General features: G+C 39.3%; 4 protein-coding genes across 7 annotated transcripts in view; 3 read left to right on the forward strand and 1 right to left on the reverse strand.

Annotated features, from left to right (window-relative positions):
• Positions 1-2,300, forward strand: part of bxdc2 (brix domain containing 2) — a 25,084-nt gene extending 22,784 nt beyond the window's left edge. For both annotated transcript variants that reach the window (XM_040000700.1, XM_040000701.1), the window contains 5 exons: positions 76-149; positions 1,120-1,170; positions 1,375-1,476; positions 1,579-1,707; positions 1,801-2,300. In XM_040000700.1, the coding sequence (XP_039856634.1) occupies positions 76-149; positions 1,120-1,170; positions 1,375-1,476; positions 1,579-1,707; positions 1,801-2,046 (602 nt within the window). In that variant the 3' untranslated portion in view covers positions 2,047-2,300. The remainder of the gene's footprint in view (positions 1-75; positions 150-1,119; positions 1,171-1,374; positions 1,477-1,578; positions 1,708-1,800) is intronic.
• rad1 (RAD1 homolog (S. pombe)) lies at positions 1,083-6,850 on the reverse strand. The gene is made up of 7 exons (XM_040000702.1): positions 6,740-6,850; positions 6,159-6,360; positions 5,937-6,045; positions 5,684-5,841; positions 5,365-5,465; positions 4,318-4,416; positions 1,083-3,088 (listed from the first exon to the last, which is right to left on the reverse strand). The coding sequence occupies exons 2-7, from the start codon at positions 6,351-6,353 to the stop codon at positions 2,911-2,913; spliced, it is 840 nt and encodes a 279-aa protein (XP_039856636.1). The 5' UTR covers positions 6,354-6,360; positions 6,740-6,850; the 3' UTR covers positions 1,083-2,910.
• Positions 6,819-8,519, forward strand: LOC120714467 (UPF0729 protein C18orf32 homolog). Its single transcript, XM_040000703.1, has 3 exons — positions 6,819-6,950; positions 7,752-7,952; positions 8,177-8,519. The coding sequence occupies exons 2-3, from the start codon at positions 7,773-7,775 to the stop codon at positions 8,240-8,242; spliced, it is 246 nt and encodes an 81-aa protein (XP_039856637.1). The 5' UTR covers positions 6,819-6,950; positions 7,752-7,772; the 3' UTR covers positions 8,243-8,519.
• A 1,716-nt stretch (positions 8,520-10,235) lies between these two features.
• Positions 10,236-20,252, forward strand: part of dym (dymeclin) — a 58,347-nt gene continuing 48,330 nt past the window's right edge. Inside the window, exons 1-7 of one of the 3 annotated variants that reach the window (XM_040000695.1) lie at positions 10,236-10,580; positions 11,324-11,467; positions 11,590-11,796; positions 16,311-16,363; positions 16,577-16,670; positions 18,283-18,419; positions 19,180-19,252. In XM_040000695.1, coding sequence (XP_039856629.1) covers positions 11,657-11,796; positions 16,311-16,363; positions 16,577-16,670; positions 18,283-18,419; positions 19,180-19,252 — 497 coding nt within the window. In that variant the 5' untranslated portion in view covers positions 10,236-10,580; positions 11,324-11,467; positions 11,590-11,656. The remainder of the gene's footprint in view (positions 10,581-11,323; positions 11,468-11,589; positions 11,797-16,310; positions 16,364-16,576; positions 16,671-18,282; positions 18,420-19,179; positions 19,253-20,252) is intronic. The other 2 variants (XM_040000694.1, XM_040000696.1) reach the window with 2 other exon arrangements.

Here is a 20,252-nt window from a genome sequence, read left to right on the forward strand (position 1 = left end):
ACTAAAGCCCTCAAATGCAGCAATCATTTGTTATACGTTGGGAAAAATAATTGCATTGCCCCTCCTCTTTGACAGTTCACACACTGGCCGAACTCAAACTGACAGGAAACTGCCTCAAAGGATCCAGGCCGCTGCTCTCATTTGATCCTGTGAGTAGAACTGGGTCATAAAGCCGGGAGTAATAAATTAGACTTGCTGTTAGTTTATAATCAGTATGTCTTTATTCCGAATTTGTTGCACTATGAGTCTCATCAACACCACATCAGATATTTATGGTTTAGTGTAGTCAAGGAAATAGGGATGGGAATTGGTAAGAATTTAGCGATTCCAAGATCAATATCATTTATCGATTCGATTACTTATCGATTGTCATTGGGTCCGTTTTGAAAGTCACCACAGTTGCTAAGAAGCAATATAGAAATTACCTTCATGCAAATTAACTGCATGCTGTGGGTTAAATGTTTGTGTATGTTACACAGAACATATCAGACATATAACACAGAACACGTTACTTAATTACTCCCTGGAAAAAATAATTCCTTACAGTACTCGTTACATTACTTTCATGTTACTCTATAACTTAGCTGAAACACACTATTTAACAATATAAACCTGAGGCTACAACCCCACGCACCAACACAAGTCCCTAATGAGAACACTAAGATCTTTCTCTTGGAGAATACAAAGCAGACCACACAAGTGCCGAAGTTGTGTTAGCAGCATAATGCAGTTTTTTCTGTCCAGTTTTCCACTTAACCATTTATCTCAGTCTTTTGTGTAATAAAAGTAAGTGTCCATATCCACGCTCCAGACTGCGTCGCCATTTTCCTCCTCGGACAGGTGAACCGTGCAGGAACCAATAAGAGCGATCGATAGAAAGGCAGAATAACAATTCCAAGGAATTGGACTTCTGGGAATCGGTTTTCTACATAAACTGGTTCTCGATTCCCATCCCTACAAATAGCGTCACAAAACTCTGCACAATGTCTTCGCTCTGATATAAAATTCTCGGTCTGTGATCTGAATAGTGAAAGTTTTTTTGTGTTTAAGTTGAATTTAAGAAAAAACGCCTGAGCAAGAGCTGAAGTTTTTATTTTTACTCTTTATTTTCTTCAACAGAAATTCGATAAGGAGCCTCACTATGCTTTACTGAAAGAGCTCTTCATCCAGGTGCGTTTCCAGGACAGTGTGGATGTAAACTGATTGCAGTTTTTGACACTTTCAGTCTAAAGTCCGATTACATATCATGTTTTTACTGTAAGAACGGAGCAGATGTGATTTTTTTTTTTTTTTTTTTTTTTAAACTTTTTTTTTTCTTGAAGAGTTGAACAAATTGTATTTTCTGACTGAACTCATTCATTTTTTCTGTTGTAGACCTTTTCCACCCCACGCTACCATCCTAGGAGTCAGCCTTTTGTGGACCATGTTTTCACCTTCACCATTGCAGACAACAGGATTTGGTTTCGAAACTACCAGGTACTCTTCCGCCATACTTTTCTAAATTTCATTTGATATTTTATCCCTGGCTTGAGCGGATTCCGAATGAAATATTTCTTATTTTCCTCTGGCTGTGTTCAGATCATTGAGGAAGATGGCTCTCTAGTGGAGATTGGGCCTCGCTTTGTTCTTAACCTCATGAAGATCTTTCAGGGGAGCTTTGGGGGGCCTACGCTCTATGAAAACCCAGACTTCCGTTCTCCTAACATGGTAAAAATCCATTGCACGATAGCTGAAGTTACAATTAATGTTCCTGATATACTAATGTTCTTACATCGAACATCTCTCTGTATGCTCCTGCAGCACCGGAGAGAGATGCGACTGGCAGCGGCAGCCAAAGTGCGAGAGAAGCAGATGGTAAAGGAGATGCAGAAAGGAAAGAAGACGTCTGTGAAGGAGGACCTGGAAAGTGACGTTACAGCGGATGTCTTCCTGACACCGGCTGAGGAAAGGCCCGCTGACATTCAGACGGAAGCGCCTGAGACGAAAGTGGTGAAGAAAAAACAAAAAGCTTTCAAAAGACAAAGGATGCAGATGGCACGCAGGTAACTGGATGGACTGCAATAAGCTGAGTGAATGCTGCTGCCATTATTCAGTAAAAATATGGGAATGTCACCACACAGTCAGGACTCAAGTACAGTATTAGAAACAGTCCTTGGGCAAATATGCATCATGTTTTGTTGCCCCAGTTTATGAACTCCTTTCTTCTTCTTTTTCTGATAAACAAGTTTTTCTTGATGTAATGTTTATTGAGTTGGAGTAAAAACTCTTTTCTATGTCATAGAAATAAAATACCAACTTGATCTCTGTATCCTGTGATGTATACTCCATAAAAGGCTTTTGGAATAGTGTCAGCATGGACTTGGAGGAAGTGTGTCCACAGCTTAAGAGAAATCACACCTATTCAAAATAGGTAGAATAGGTGTTGTTTTAGATCAGTGAGCTGGGTCTAATGTGTCCTGTTTTACAGGCTGTCAGTCATCTGGAAGCATATGTCAAAAGACGAGCTCTGATATGCAAATATAAAGAGAGCTGCATTTAACAAGTAGACTCAAATTCAGGAGTAACATTCACAAATTGTGAGACTTATGACTGAAAACAGCTGAGTCACCATAGTAATCAATAGAGTACTTGAACACACATCGAACATGTCTCTGTATACTCCTGCAGCACATCGAGCTACGATTATGACGTGTGGCGTAATCATAGAGAGCATAAGAACATCAGCAGCAAATCACAAGCACAACATCTGTTTCTCTCAAATCTGGCAAATGATGAATCAGTTCATTTTCTGTTTACTCCACTGTGCCCATTACAAGTCCGGCATTTTCTCCATACCTGCCTCCTCTGGCAAACTGGACTCCGGTGTGTAGTTAAGGTGCTTATTACAAGTCAGATTTGAATCTGGTGTTCTCAGTTCTCTTCCACCTCCTCATCGGGACAGCAGTAATATTCTACGAAGCAGATCTGTCCGTCGTCGTTCCTGACCAGGTACTGCAGAGAGAGGAAGCCCCGGTTGTCTGTCCTGACAGAGACTTTACAGGACAAAGCCAAGGCTTTGGTGGACGGCTTCAGGAGGGACATCTTGTATCTGTTTGCAGACAGAATACAAACAAAACATTACACGGGGATACGCTGAAACTATGCAGAGATTTTTAACATGATACGATAGAAAGGCCAAGAAAACACTTAACACCGGATCCAGGAGTGCTGACTCATTAGTGTCAGCATATCCAGTTGCAGTTGTAAATGTCATTATTTTTCTGTGCTTTTTATTCAGTTACAAGTCAAATGTATCCAGTCAACAAGCTCTATTACATAAGTCATAACAAGTCTGCTTTTAAGGAGATGTAAAGGGGACGAAGAGTCACCGGGGAAATGATTAAAATCCTAAACACCTGCATGCAGGTGCTGCAACGTCCTGTGGCCAGACCTCTGGTTAGAAGCCATGCTGGCAATTACAGTTTGCACACAAGTATACAACACAAGGTCAAACCATGGGAGTCTACTTGAGTGAAGTATTTCCAATTCCAGGAATTTCTAGAGCGCCTACAGGGTGAGTGTATACCTATCAGAGTTCATACTTGGGTTAAGGACACTGGCACTCATTATTAGTGTGTGCACACAAGTGAGTGTCAATATTTTCAAAGCTTAGTTTGTTAATAATAAAAAATATTATCACTGCCCTTAGGTTATTATTAGTTTCCCAAAACATAAGCCACAAAATGCTCAGAATTACAATCAAATAAAACAAACTAGATTTAAAGAAAATAAAATGCTAAACAGTTTAATACAAATATATTCCAGCATTTCTTATGTTTCATTAAAAATGACTTCTGCCATTGCTGGAGGTCATCATTTACAGTCTAGTTTGTTGGCATTACCTGACTGATGCTGGAGAATCTGATCAACTTTGTTGTCCAAGGGTATATTTGACACAGTGACTGAACAGATATACTAATTTTATGACTCTCAAAGGAAAGATGTGTATATTTGGTTATAACTTTTTAATATTTGGACTTATTCATGTCAACATCTTCAACTTTTTCACATTATGATCAGAGTTATCTGCCTGGCAACCATGCGTGAACAGGCATGTAAAAGGGTCAAGACTGAAAATGAGAGTAAAGTCAGTCACAGACAGTCGTGACTGACTTTACAGCGAGATAAAGATCCCACATTTTCTGCTATGTCATTCACTACTGTGTATGACATTTGGTTTTAGTCGCTGTGTTGGTGCTTCCTGTCCTCCCAGTCTACCTATGGCTAGTTTGTGTTCTCTACAGTCTAAATAATCTGCGCATGTGTTCGTGTGCTAACCTGTTCGTTTGTGTCTCGGTGCACTTAAACAGCTCCATCATGTCCGAGTCTTTGGAGTAATCATAATGAGCATTTCCAGCATTCCCAAATGTTGACAACCTTAGAAAATCAACAAATCAAATAATAATAATATAAATGAAAGGTAAAAAGAGCAGCACTTTCAAAAATAATGCAGAGGGGACAAAGTTAGACTGCAAACTACCTCAGCACACTGATAATGAATGACAGGAAAAAGATCTATTTTGTTACAACAAATCCTTGAAGAAAGTCACTGTGCCTACCTTTAGCTTAGCTATACATTATATTTAGTGTTAGCTTCAATCAGATCAATACAATCCAGCATAAAACATGCCTCAACTTTACCGTTAAGAAGACTTAGTTTCCCAAAAGTGGATTATGTCTAATCCCAAATACTTTTCCCAGTGGATATCGTCAGTGATTTTTCTTTTAAGAGCTTTACACACCAGACTCATAAAAAGAATTAATTTGAAGATTTTGTGCGTTGAAAATGTTTTTCGGACTCTGATATTTTTCAATTTTCAGAACGAGTATAAAGAGATCTGCCAATCAGACCACTGCATTTGGTAACAAAAGTGTACTTGTAGCTTAAAACACACACCGGTACTGAAAACCAGTGATGCAGCAAAAGTAAATAACACAATTTCAATACAGAAACACAATCAGTTCTACAAAATGACTTCTCTGCCCCCTCAGATGTGATCGTAACTCTGCCCACAAGAATTCAAACTACCCTAATGACATCTGGAAAGATGTACATACATAAGCGGTCGTGATTCAGCTTCAACTTCTGAATGAAACCGCAAAATTCTCCCTGTTGCTCTGAACCTAGAGTCTCTGTTTCTACCATTTCAGTGTTTACATATGTTGTGTACTAAATTCTGAATTTCATCTGTTTTTTTCCCCAATGCTCTTGGTGTGTAAAGGACTTTACAGTCATTTTAAACACAGTGATTTTTTTTTTAAGGTCAGCAACGTAATCATAAACCAGCACGACACTGTAGAAAAAGTACAGTAAAGACAGCACACCTGAAGTATGGTTGGCTGGGGGACATGGTAATCTGTAGCACTTCACTAGTCATGTCCAGTTCAGAGAAGGCTTCCTTCAAACTCTCTGACTGCAAGATCACCTACAAAAGAGCCAGGGATACATCAGTTGTTACTGAGTTGTGTTTCCTGTTTTTCTAACACCTGCAAATAGTGTTATGCCCATTGGATTTGTAAAGTAAGGAAACCAGAGAAACTGTAATTTCTGAACTGATTCGTTTGCATTGGTTTGTTTCCCATCTGATTTTTTTTTTTGTATATTTAATATTCCAGTTTTAATAACAGAAAAAGTGAAATTAACCTTGTTCGTGACATTAGTGCTGCAGAACTCAAAGTCAATCGGTTCTTCTGGTTCTTGCGTGTTAATCTTGCACACGGTCACTACACCACCTTCCTCCAGGAACAACGTCAGAGGGTACCCATACCCCCTGTAGCACATCCGCAAGGCTGTTGATACACCTGCAGCATCACAAAAAACAGATAAAAAGCATGTTGAGTCCCATCTCAGGTGGGGTTTTTTTTTTTTTTAATTCGTTTATTTTTATGAATTTTACCTGGTGTTGTGGTTCCACCAAATATATTGAGGCAATCGAGGAGAACAGTGAGGTTGATCTGAAAAGCCACCAGATCTTCTCTTATGGTGAACTCTTGGAAGATCTCAGCCTGGGAGACATGAGTACAACTTCACTAAGGTATCAGTATTATAGGATTAAACACAAAGTAAACATACCTGCTCATTTAAGTATGTTCACTGACAAAATACAAGAGAAACACACCTGAATGAAGGCATTGGCCTGCAGACATTTCGAGTCCTCCACTGTGACCTTAAGGCCATTGGTTGTTGCTGTGAAGATGGCGTGATCTTTGAAGGTGATTGCTTTCAGGATGTTGGAGAGATTGCGAGCATTGTCCAAATTCGCCACTAAAACGTACTGTTCGTCATCACCTTGCGACTGAGTGGAGAGAGGCATTGTAGCGCTGAAAAAAGGCGCACAGATACCCGCTGTGAGGTCCGTGTAAAGGTAAACACATCAAATTACCCGCTCCAATCATACATCACATGCGCATGAAGGTAAAACTTTGTTGAATGGCGTATCTTTTATATTCTAAATCGGACAGAATGTAAATGCGCCAAAGTGATTTGTGTCGATTCTACAACACACACACACCGAACTGTCACTTTGCTTTTACTGAAGTACTAAGCTTGTAAGCTTTTTTTTTTTTTTACTGTGGCTCGCTTGGAGTTTAAAACGACGTAAAACACAAATTAACGGTAATATAATTTACATTTGTACTATCTAGATTCTCCTATACATTAATGTATTTAAAATATTCCCCCCAGGAAAACTGTAACTACCTTCGTGTCTCTTATAAAGCTGTTATGCAGCAGTTCTTGTGATTGTTTTTGAAGAAAGGCGCCCGGTGATGAACAACTTCCGCCTGTCGCTCTTCTTCTACGGAAGTTGGATTAAAGTACGTCTTACGTCAGCAACATTCCAGATATTTCGCCATAAAACATACTCTGCCCATCGGTAGTGCGTGACAACATCATTTTGTGATTGGGAGAGGTGAGAGTCTTTATTCTGTCTTCCTCGTGTAACAGTTCAAATCTTTTTATTTTCCTGTCTGAACTGTGGTGACAGTTTTTCATAACAAGCTACCGGGTGTGATATGACGCTAGCTTTAGCTCACTGTTTTATTTGAGCTTAGAGAGCATGAAACCAATAGTGTGTCAACTGTGTCAAGTTAAAAAATGATCGAAAAACAATTTACAGCACACAACAACAGAAATCATGAACAGAGTAATTTGTGTAGTCGTGTGAAAGAAAGCTTCCTTCCACCGTTAACTAAGGTAGCTCAGGTTAGCTTTGAAAACGTCAGTATGGCTGACAGGTCGCTCGGTGTGGAGGACCCAAGCTGCCAGAATAAATAAAACAAACAAACAAAATAATAAACGTCTCAGTACAGTCATTTTTAACGTATATACACCAGAAGAGTTTAAAATAAACGTAGGCAGTAATTGTTGTAAATATGCCATAAATTTCTTTTTTAAATTTGTGTAACCTATTTATAAAGAAAGATTCTGTTACTTTTCAAATTATGTACACATTTCTGTCATTTCAACCAATATGTTTTTTGCTTTATTTTCGTGTTTTAAAGTGCATGTTGGATTGTTTGATTTGGGGTTTTTTTTTTTTCGTTTTTGTTTGTTTGTTTGTTTTTGTTTTTTAATTATTGTATAAATGTTAATAAATTCATGAAATGTTAATAAATCATTCTACAGGAACCTTGTAGCAATATCTCAACAACCAACCATAAACTTACTATGTATTTTTTTTACAACTCACAATATTTTTTCTCTGTTGTAGGTTTTTCCATTTTTACCAGCTATGGTGTGCATTCCCTGTATTGTGATTCCTGTCCTCTTGTGGGTCTACAAGAGGTTCCTGGAGCCTTATCTCTATCCTTTTATTTCACCCATTATTAATATATTCTGGAGCAAAAAGGCAGTGCAGGAGACCAGTGCTAATGACCAAAAAGTTAGTGAAAAGAGTAATGGGACTTGCAAGGTAAGTAAATGGATAATTTTTGTGATGTTTTCATTAAGAAACTTAAAAATAATTATGGAAATATTTCCCAGCTCTGGTATATAGAGCGAATATATCTAAAAATGATAGTAAAACTAATAGGAGCCACTCAAAGGGTCTCTGTGTTGTGTCATTTTTAACGTAGAAGTTTCATAGTTATTTGATTGCAAGTTTTAAAAAAAAAAAATTTCACTCATGTTTTTCAGCCTGAAAGCAACGGCGAGGCCACTGCTAATGGATCTACTATAGCAACGGATAAGAAGACAGACTGACACCTCAAAATATATTCAATGCTTCAGGAACAATGTAAATATTTAATTCTTCTAGAGAAACTATAAATTAACTTATAAATCACCTTAGAATTAATTGGATTTCATAACCTTCCAATTGTTATTTGGAGCTTGTTTTTATTTTTGTCATCCATCCTGTTGATATATTTTCTGTTAATCATTAATTGATACAGCTGTTTATTGTATTGAATGACATAGATTTTGTAAGTTAAACTTTAAGCATAAATAATGAATAAAATAAACAAGACCTCTTAAATGCTTCTGCTGCTTTTTCTTCATTTTGAATAATGTGTTCTCTTCATATTTGAGTTGTTAAGAAAGCTGTTTTGTTCATATAACTTTGAAATAATTAAAATAAATATGAAAGAATGTTAGCAACTTGACACGAAAGTAGGTATAAACTAAAAATTTAGACCTGACATTTGTGTGTAGTGCCGGTAGTAACAGTGTTCAGTAACAGCGTTGCATGTACAGTGGAAGAATTACTCCAGACATAGATGCAGCTGGGAAATGTTTGTCTTTGTCACACATTGCTCAAAAAGGAAAAATATAGTTAATAACATTTAATTTAATATCTTTATAGTATTGGAATATACCCTACACTGAATGCTATTATTGACTTGTTACTGTGTCTGCATATGTTCTGTTGTGTAACTTGGCTTCCCCTTATTCAAACACGTTCACCATGATGCTGACCAGGCTGCCAATTTTCCAAGATGCCTCAGGACACCCCATAATTCGAAATATATATGCTTAAAATCACTTAGCAATAGCAATAAGTTTTTTTCAAAAACATATAAACAACATGTACTGCCACTATTATTATTTTTTTAATCTTATTTTATTAATATATATTTTGCTGTTCAATATTTTGCTGCGTTTGACGACACAGCGGTGTTGGGTGCCATCTCCAACAACGATGAGGCGGCCTACATGGATGAAGTGAAGAATCTGGCATCGTGGTGCCAGGACAACCACCTCCAGCTGAACGTCAGCAAGACCAAGGAGCTGGTGGTGGACTTCAGAAGGGGTCAGCACAGAGACTACAAGCCCATCATCATCAATGGAGCTCCAGTGGAGAGGGTGCAGTCCTTCAAGTATCTTGGTGTCCACATCTCCTCAGACCTGACATGGGCTGCCCACATTCAGGTCCAGACCAAAAAGGCTAGGCAGCGCCTGTATCACCTACGACAACTGAGGAAGTTCAGGGTCTCTCCAAAGATCCTCAGGATTTTCTATACAGGCGCTGTGGAGAGCATCCTCACACAGAACATGACATCGTGGTTTGGGAACAGCTGTGTGAAGGACCAAAAAGCTCTCCAGAGAGTGATCCGTACAGCAGAACGCTGCTGCAGGATTGCTCTCACCCCGCTTCAGGACACCTACACCAGGAGATGCCGGACTAGAGCAGCGCAGATACTGAAGGACCCGTCCCATCCTGGCAACAAACTGTTCCAACTTCTGCAATCTGGTAGAAGGTTCCGCATCTTCCGGGCAAGGACAGAGAGACTCAAGAGGAGCTTCTATCCCCAAGCCATCCGTGCCCTAAACACACACACCCGCCCTCTCACATCATCTATAATTGACTGAGACAGGACTCTCTTCCAGACACTCTAAACCAAGGCACAATGTACATTTCAATTCCTTTAATTTTAAATATGTTTATATTGTCTATCCTGTAAAATAGTCAGATGTCTATTCATATTAATGTACAGAATTCACCTGCTTGCTGCTACTACTGCACATTCACCCAGTGTGTATGTATGTGTATGTATGTGTATAATATATATATATATATGTTCTTCCTCTACACCCCCCCCCCCCCCCCCCCAATTTTTGCACATGTCGAGGAGCGTGTCAGGCTACATTTCACTGTGTGTTATACTTGTATAACTATGCATGTGACAAATAAAGAATCTTGAACCTTGAACCTGTTCGTTTGGGAACAGCCGAAACAATGCGCTAGCATGGCCATGCACTAGTTATTAAAAAAAATGTAAAATAGAGAAGTTATAAAAATAGAGGGCAGCAGTTCTGATATATAGCTTCCAACCAGACGAACACACGAAGAAGATGTAGTAAACGCCCATATGTCGTCATTACGCACAGGGTGGCTACGTGGAAAACATGGAGGAAAGGAGTATGTAGAGTAAACTTAACTGTCTGAATTACAAAACAATTTCAGACCCTTTCCTTTGTCATTCGCACTTAATAAATCAACTGGACTAAACTTCAGGTCACTTTAAAAAACAGTAGTCGCCCCTGAACGGTCCTGGGAATCGGCAGAGCCGCGGAGAGCTGAGAGAAGCGTTTATGACAGGTAAGCTGAGCGGTCAGCTGGCTGCTCTCTGTATATGCGTTATTAACCACTGGCTAAACCAAAGCACTCCTCAATGAGAAATTTATTAGCGCCTGTTTCATTCTTATGTGGGACTTTGAGTTTATATTGTTTACTGTGAAAACTGCTAAGCGGCAGGCTATTTCCTGCGCTTGAAATCAGTATGGTCAAGCTAACGTCGTGCAAGTAGATTAAAAAATATATATATTTAAACAGTGTCATTTAAAGTAAATGTTGAAATAATATAATGAATATGAAAACGGAATTTTAGCTCTTGTTGGAGAAAGAAAAATTGTCCTTTATGGTTTAGCACTGCAAATATTGTAAATACTGTACTCCACTCCACTTATGCTGACTACACCTGTGTGTCTAAGGTGTGTCGTTAGAAAAAAAAAAAAAGCCATGTCCTGGTTCAGTGTGTGTCGTCCTGCTGTGATGCTGTGGACTTTGGCTTTCAAGGATGAGTTTGTGTTTGAGTTGGTGAGATCTGTTTTACAGTCTTTGTAATGCACGAACATGAAGAACCAGGAGTGTATATAGACTGGCTCTCACTCGTATATAGCACTCTTGTGCTTAAGCTCTGAGAGCACTTTATACATCACAACTTTACACACAGACACACTCACACATATTCATACAAGCACATTTTATATGTCTAAGTGCTTTTAATCAAACATTTACACTCCAGTGAATGCAACTCTGGGTTCACTGTCTTCCCCATGCAGCCTGCAGTAGCCAGGGATCGAACCTATCCAATTGAACCACAGTCATCCCTGGCACCCCTGGTGCCCTTGTTTCTTAAAGCCCAAAGCAACAAGGATGGCCTCTGTCTATTCCTATTTAGATCTGAGTGTAGGAGATGTATAAATGTAAGCAGAAGCTCATTCATTCTCACATTAACCTTAATGAACTTGCTAATTCTGTAGTTAATTTGAAGCCCAGTTGTTTATTGTTTGTGCCTCCAAAGATTAAAGCATTTTCTTTGTCCCAGGTTTTAGCATATGCCTGGTGAAAAAGCAGTGAAGAGCAGCGAGTCTGGCTGAGCACAGCCAGCAAAGATGGGAGCCAACACCAGTCAGGTCAGTGACCTGTCCGATAATCCCAGCCTCAAGGCCCTGGTGGGCACAGAGTCCATATCGGAGAATGACCCTTTCTGGAACCAGCTCATCTCCTTCACCTTCATCAGTCCCACCAGCAGGTAAAAAGGAACACTGTGTTAAGGCGCACACACACCTGAAATTCAATACACCTGTCAGCCATCACATTAAAACCGCAAACAGTCATTGCAGTGTTCTACTTTGTCTGCAAGCATTTATGTTACTTTAAAAAGACCACTCACATTAACATTGTTGCAAACCAATCACACCCATCCATGGCAACTACAATCCCCGATGACATCCTACCCTACTAGCACATTAGTCCCATCAGACATATCTAAGATGTTCCATAGCAAGCCCAATAAACAATTGCCCCACCTCGCAACACAATGGGGTGTGGGGAGGTGTCCACATAACTTTTACTTGGCATCACTCTGCTCATTTCAATTACTTAATTAGTAATTTATTAGCTAAGTCAAATAATTGAGGCTATGACATCTAAACACCACTTTACTGTACTTTATAACTTTTATACACAATGTGACGCTTTAAATCACTCAGATGAAACCTTCACATATCAAAACCAACAAAACAAGCAGTAAGTCAGGAAGGCAAACAGAGTGGAGGAAAAATTCATATTGACATAAGTGAATTTTCCTGGGTTGCAGCCCTTAGACGCACTGATGTTTTTAAGAATGGTTTGTTCCCTCCACCACAAGGGAACAAAGCCTTCTAGTTAGAAAGTCCTTTTAAGATTTACACCCGGGATTTAAGATTAAACTGTAAACCGGAGGTTTGCAGAGATCACCTGAGCAAAGATCTAACAGGGCTGCTGATCTGCTTGGCTGTGATCAGACCAGTTAACCGTTAACGTTTAGTTCCTTTGTAAACAGCACTGAGAAGGAAAGGCACCTTGTTCTCGCTTTCAGGTGGACCATGACTGGTTGACTGATGTTACATATTAATCTACTAATGTTGTGATGTTTTCCATTCATAAAATAAATATAGCTACAGTATCTACCAAGTAACAGAAACAAAAGGCACATGTAACATTTTGCATTCATACTTAGTGTTTGTCTAAAATAAGACTGAGAAATAGTGTTGTCTGTATTAAGGGAAAAAGTTGAGCCCTGTCCAAGTATACAGCAGTTTGCTGCTGTCAGTGGGGGTCGGTCATGAGTAATCATCACTTCAAGTCGTCCGTTTGAACATTGAAATTTCTGGTGTTAGTTTCTTCCTGCGTGTATTTGCCCTTACACTCTAATTGCTGCTCAATAAGATAAACACAAATAGCTAAAATATCAGGTTGCTGCTATATTGAATCAAACTACTGAATGGTAATTTATAATAACTAGTGCTCTTGGAGTGCTGTGTCGGCTACAGAAGGACATACAGAGATTTCTCAACAAATTTTGTTGTATGACATTTTAAGAAACCTCATGTTCACCCTTTAATGATGAAAGTCATGTGAACCCATTGAGCACTTGCAGGTTCAGAAAGTGGAACATTGTTGCTTTTTCTAATGGTTTGGTTACATATGTAGCACTTTCATGCAGCGTTTTATGCGTGTCATTCTTCTCCAGTATTGCAACAGTGGGTTTGGCTGTCACTAATGGCTCTACTTCTGTTATTTGTTCAAAGGCTTATAACCCTATAGTTGTGTGAGGCACTTGGCCTTTAAACAAAAAGAAATAAATCTTTAATTATTTAAAACGCAAAAAGTCACATGGTGAGACGTGATCAAACAACAGACTATCACACTGATTGTTTGTGGACACACATCTTTTTGCACAATTCCCTCTTGTTCTGAAAGTTGAATGATGGCCAGTGTCACTGTCTTTGTGCCATGATAAATAAGTAGTTGAAGCCAGCAGCTAGCTAAAATAGCACAGAAACAGGAAATGGTGTAAAGTAAAATTAGGTGTAGGTCAGGATAAGTGTTTGCTGTTGTCATGGTTACATTTAAGAGTAATAGTATGGGGTATTGTTAATGTAAAAGATGGTCAAGTCTGGCACCACACTTAATCAGGTTCCCACCAACTCCAAAGCCGTTCACAGGAATGGTTGTCAATACAGCAGAAGAACAGACAGAGATTTCTCAAAGTATTAGGAAGATAAACCACTAATGGTTTAATTACTAATAATCTGAGAAAACTCTGCCTCTTCTTCTGTTCTTCACCTGTATTGACAACTGTTTATCTGAGTGAAAGGGAAGCGCCTGCACGTTAAACTCAGCAGCTGCGCACACCAAAAAAGCCATCGTGCACACAAGAGTGTCTGCTTTGGACGTGCTGCTACAGTTTTACAGCCTCGTGGGTAACTCTCTGCTACTTACTATACTTTCACTGTCTGAAGGCAGAGCCGAAAGGAGGATGGGGGTCCTGGGGTCCTGTGACTGGTCACTTTGATGGACTCTTCAGTTTACTGGGTTACACTGAGCGACGGAATGATGTTTTAAACTTTATTTTTCAAATTGTAAACAAATAAAGTTGTCAAATTAATCATCAACAGTCACTGTTTGCTGTGCAGCAGTGAAAATACAGACAACTGTCCCGGTAATGTTAAAGAAATATTTCAAACCAGAGAATTCTAAGGCAAGTTCTGAAGCCTCTGCACTGCTGTCCCATTAATCTGTTGTACAGTATTACATATCGTCTATGATTTAAAAAATTAAAAACAAAAATGTCATACTATGATCAGGAAAGGAATTTTGCATCAGAATCTGGCAATTGTAAGTTTGGCCAAAATACAAACATTTAAACTTGTCAACAAAAGGTTGTTCTGTCTGCAGCAAACAGGTGTAACTGCACATACGTGACTAGATGGGAGTGCTTCAAACATGGCCTGGAATTCTACAGTGTTTAAGTACAGAGGAGAAATGGCTCTTTAATATTGTTTTTGCTAGTCTCTTTATGAACTTTAGGATTTTAAACAAACAAATATATAAACTTACCAAACAAAACTTAAAATGATTTCTAGAACATTGTGACAACAGAAAGCAGATGCTCAATCATCCAGGTAAGTAAATCCCAAAAAGTTGATTCTGTTCATCTGGACGTAGCGTTTTTAGTGGGAGAAACATTTGATCAGTGCTTTGATCAGTAGTTGTTGATCAATGGTCATGAGAATTTGCATACTAATGATCAAGGAACTCACCTCCCAGCCCATTGTTCATTCAGTGGTGCTGGTTTCAGGCATTATGCAAATGTACTGTTTATAAGATTGGGGAAACCTGCAGTCAGCTGAGACTGAAGAAGTCACTTGGATGAGTGACGGAACGTTTCTCCCACTGAAAACGCAACATCTAGATGAACAGAATCAACCTTTTGGGATACAACAGACATGACTAAAGTTAATCATGTGGTTAGCGGCACAGAGATAACCACAATGCATAAAAAAATTAGACACCTTGCACATAGCGGTTACAAGCATGCTGTGTAATATAGTTATAAGAGCCTTTAGATTTCCACAGCATCATAGCAACAACCTGAACTGTTTGTTAGACACTAGTTCAGACAAATGAGCTACCTACCAACAACAGCCTGTCACATCTTACTCTCCTATCCACCCCACAGACTGTCTGTTCAAAGAACCTGAAATATTATCTGGATGAACTATTACAGTGGAGCCTGAACCCACACTGAGTGGCGCTCTGTAGCCAGATGTATACAACTGGTAGCAACAATAAACTATTTTATATTTGTTCACATTTTATAAAACAATTTGATCTTTTTCTTAGAAATTATGTGTGCCTCTCGTTATGATGATTTTTTTTTTTTTAAATGATAGAAGCTATGTAAGATCGGGAAAGCGTTCTTATTTTTCATATTGTAAACAAATACAGTGTTTCTTTCGGTTCTACATCGTAACTCAGTTTAACGCAGTAACCTGAAGTGTCCATCAAAGTGACCAATCACATTAGAGCCCCATTCTCTGTAGGTTCTGCCTCCAAACAGGTACATTTATTCGCGCTAGGAGGATTTCTCTCCAAGCACCGAGCTACTGTGAGAATGTAAAGCTGTAACAGTGCATGGAGGTTTTCATTGGTAGTGACCTGGATGGACAGGGTTGGAGATGGGTATAACAGAGGGACAGCGCAGGTTGAGCATTTTGTAAACAAAATCAGGGAGGGAAGTTAAGTTTTGTAGGTTTGGACATGTGCAGAGGACAGAGAGTGGACATCTTTGGCAAAGGATGCTGAATATAGAGCTGCCAGGCAGGAGGAAAAGAGGAAGATCACAGAGGAGGTTCATGGATGTGGAGAAGGACATGCAGAGGAGGGTGTTTGGGTTAGGTCAGATGGAAGCAGGATGATCCACTCTGGTGACCCCCAATGGGAGCATCCAAAAGTATAAGAAGATGAGCGACCAGTGCCTTTAACTAAACCATGATTTATAACTGAGTCATGCTCTGTATCTTTGCATGTTGTATGTATTATTCAGACTTTTTATGAGCATTTGTTTAACTTTGTTCTTTTTGTCCCTGTTGACTTGCATCTTATTGTTGTGTAGTACCTTGAGTTTCCAGCAGAGGGAAGGTTACTCAAGCAGTCAGCTCCTTCTGTCCATTTTAACCTGACTTGTTCTCTTCTCTGTTTTTTTTTTTTGTTTCACAGTGGAGAATCTAAGTTACTGGAAGAAGCTGTCATACCCCTGGCCAAGATCCTCAGTATGTTAGCTACTACATAAATAATTTCACATAATACGTGTTTATGGAAGAATATGTCTGAGTAGTCCCAAAGAAAACTGACTTCTCAAGAGTTTGAATTTTAATCATAACATTTAAGTTACTGAATGCTAAATTATCATATTTTGAGGTTTCTGTAGTTTATGTAAAGCTTTTAATAATAAAGTTTTGTCCCCCCCCCCCCCCCCCCTCAAGTTGAAAACAATCCGAGAACGGGGAACTTTGGCGCTCTGGTGAGAATTTTCCTGGGAAGAACCAAAGAGCTGAAAATCTCTACAGAATGCCAAGAGTGAGTATGAGAACCTCAGAGGGGAAGTACTGACTGTCAGTGATGGATTCAGTGCAGGCCACTTATTGTTTGAGAGAGAGAGAGAGAGGAACGCTGAAGTAGTTGCACTTTCCCATGAGAAAAACTGCAGAGGTATAACTATCAACATACGTATGTGGCAATAATCAGCGCTCACAGCCAAAGCTCCATTTCCACAGAGACCGACTCTGCCCAAGTCACCAAATGTTTTTGGTGGGAACTCTTCCTTCTGTGCTGAGCAGCATTAGAAGTTGGAGTTATTGCTCCTCTTCTCTTTTTCTCACATTTCATAGCAGGTCTGTCCCACAAATCCACATTTTCTTGGTGTGACATAATTGGTGTGTGCAAATAGTTAATTGCAGAGACTGACATACACCTCAGTATTGGTCTTTAGTGGTTGTGAAACTTGGCTTGCAGTGGGTGGTTTCTTTCGTGTTTGTTTCTCAAACGTATGCAGTTTTGGGGAGTTACTAGATACATATAACAGAATAATTAAATGCAAAATATGTTTAGTTTATTCCTTTTAAAAAGGTTTTAAAAAGGGGATTAAGTATGTTGCTTCCTGTTAAGTTACACTTCTTTCTCAAAACCCAGAGCCTTAGGTTGGGCATAGAATCCCTCTTAAATGTGCCACATCACAGATGAAGGGAGACAAAGCAGCTAAAGTTCCTCTAGTTAATTTTCCTTTGTCAAAAAAAGAGGTTTTCCCCTACTAGCAGAGCTTTCCAGATGTTGGGCAAACTGTTTTTTTCCCACTTAAGGATGTGCTCATGCTGTAAGGATTGCATTTACATATTTCTAGGGTTTGATAACGGTGTGATCTGGCTGCCTTCAGATGCCTTTGCACATTGTGTGCAGATAACTATCCAGGTAAACATGTCATTTTAATGTCAGCTGTAAATGGCATATCAGAGAAGTTATGGCCTAGTTTTGAGCATAATGCAAAAATTCTTCACCCCCAGCTTCTTTGTGGTCGTGTCACAGTGATAATACTTCAATCAGAGCTACTTTGCATTTAAGTTTGGATACAATCAATGGATTTTTACCAGATGTTTCAGAATCAGCCCAGAAGTGTCACTGCGCTCCACAGATGTTAAAGTAGTGCCAGGTCTGTTCTTACAGAAGCCACTACAAGCTCTACACGGCACCTGAGGAAAGCAGGAAGCGAAAGATTAGTTTTCAAAAATAAAAGCCCTCATACACATGAAACACTTTTAAAATGTTCAGTGTGTTTAAAGCTGTATAAAAGACAAAACTGTGTCAAAGACTGAGCTTCATCGACATTCCTGGAGTTAGAGTTAATCAAGAAACTCTTAGATTATGAGTTCGCAAAGTTTTTATGCCAATTTAGAGCTTATTTATCACTTTTACTAGTAGCAGATGAGTATAATATTCAGCCATACATACTTTTATTGTTACACCCATAGGCTGTGCAAAGACTTGCTATTGGCTCACTCTCAGTCATCTGAGAGCCCTGATTTTTAGCTGAAAAGCTGCCACTAGTAATTTTTTGTTAAATGAAATGCAAATCCATCTTTTAACCACCCAGAAGCATGCCCATGAGACGTCTTGGTTTTGTTTTTCTCTTCCACAGCCAGCTTTTTATCTGGCAGGCCCACAATGCACTCTTCATGATTCGCTGCCTGCTCAAGGTCTTCATCAGGGAGATGAGTGAAGCTGAGCTGCACCAGCAGTTCTCCTACCAGGAGAGGGCACCAGGATCCTGCGGAGGTGAGCTCCAGTATCTTTTTCACAGGCAGGGCCACAGACTACACAAAAGAGTCAGCTTGAAAAGATTTTGCTAAAAAAAAAAAAGGTGCTCTCTTAGAATCAGTAGCAATGTTGAAAATGTCTTGAGTTTTTTGCACTTGAGTGCACCTTATGCAAAACGTCACGTTATCTGTTAGGAAATCTTCAGCATTCTTTACGTTTTTGGATTCCAAGTGAGTTCTTGGAAGTGAGTAACAGAGGTTATGGCCTAGTTTTAGATGTCTCCTATAATAACTGTCAAATGTACAAGACTTCCTTTCATACTTAAGAGACATTCAGAATTGGCTTAAATTGAATGAAGTTGAATTAATTGGTCTTTGCAAAATGGTTTATCCTTCCATCAGTTTCTTGCTGCTTATGTGAGTTCAGGACACACTAATATAATTAATTATGTCATTAGGAATTATCGTGCTAAACTGCTGGAAAATATGATTTAACATTAAACAGTTTTAGACTTTGTTGTTCTACCGGTTTGTCATCATTTGTTCATCCTTTTGCAATTATAATCATGAGGAAAGTATGAAATGGATTCCGTGTGATATCCTTATTAAATAGTACTGTGTTATTTCCTCTGTTTAATGAACATGAAAACACAGAGCGACCTGTGGGAACTAAGGATTGGATTAGTGGCAGATTAGTCGAGCAGAGTTGCGACAACTAACCTGATACTGTCTTATATTCAGTGTTTTTCATATATTTACTTTATCAATCCCTTGTGGAGAAACAGGAAGTGAAGACCTTCTTGAGGAGCTGCTGTCCAACCTTGTTCACCTGATCGTTGAAGTGCCGCTGCTGTAAGTCTCTCCCGTCTTTTGCGTGAGGAAAAAGGTGAATTAAACACTCTAAAAAGGTCAGGCATGTCAGAGCTATTCTGAAACGGTGAGAAAGATGCTTACAGCCTAAATGTTTGAAAACATTGCCTGAGTGATTGGACTTGTAATAGTCCGTGATCACTTGTTTCCCCCTGTTAATATGAGTAGCATGTTAGTGACTTAGGAGCTAATGAAAAGCAGTTTGTATGTGTTGTTCTGTTTGCGTGCTGCGCTTGCTTATTCTTGTCTTGAGTCACTAACCAAGAGAAGATGAAATCCATTAAGGAACACGGCATACTGACATGCTGGAACTCTGATGTTGGCAACACGGCGATCCGAAAGAGCTAAAATAAGAGAGAAAGTGTTGGTTGTTTGGGGGAAGAGAAAAAGCTTGGAATGAAAGTTTGGGAGCATTTCCAGGGAGTGGGAGTGGAGGGAACATAATGTTTGAAAAATTGTATCAGGCTTTAGTCCCGCTGGGCGGTGTGAACACAAACATCCTCTGTGTTTACTTATCAATAAGTGAATGATTTTTTAAAAAGTACACGCAATATGTTTAGAAAAGCAATCTCCTCGAGCTTTTCAAAATAAATTTGTCGAATCATGATTGACGTCTTCTTGTCACGGCATCTTCCACTTGTTCTGTGCGTCGTTCCAGATACCTTCTCTCACCGTCTGCCTCTATTTTCTCTGCACCTCTTCACCTTTCGCTCTCCTTTTCTTCTCTTGTCTCCAAACATCAAACTGTGGCTCCTGTGTAAATGCATTCAACATTCCAACATTATTCATTGTTCCAAGCTTAAAATCGCTCTCTGTTTTTCTTCCCTTCACCACTTTGTGGCTGTTAGCCCATTTCCCCTCTACGTGCTCCTGGCTTGGATGGGAAACCCACCATTCTTTTAGTTAGCTTCCCCCAAGTCCCAAGCAGACTCCTGTGCCTTTTTTGTGGCTTTGTCTCACGAGTACGAGAGTGGTTATTTTT

The sequence above is a fragment of the Simochromis diagramma genome, unplaced genomic scaffold (assembly GCF_900408965.1).
Source record: "Simochromis diagramma unplaced genomic scaffold, fSimDia1.1 OVJJ01000596.1, whole genome shotgun sequence".
NCBI classification, from domain to species: Eukaryota; Metazoa; Chordata; class Actinopteri; order Cichliformes; family Cichlidae; genus Simochromis; species Simochromis diagramma.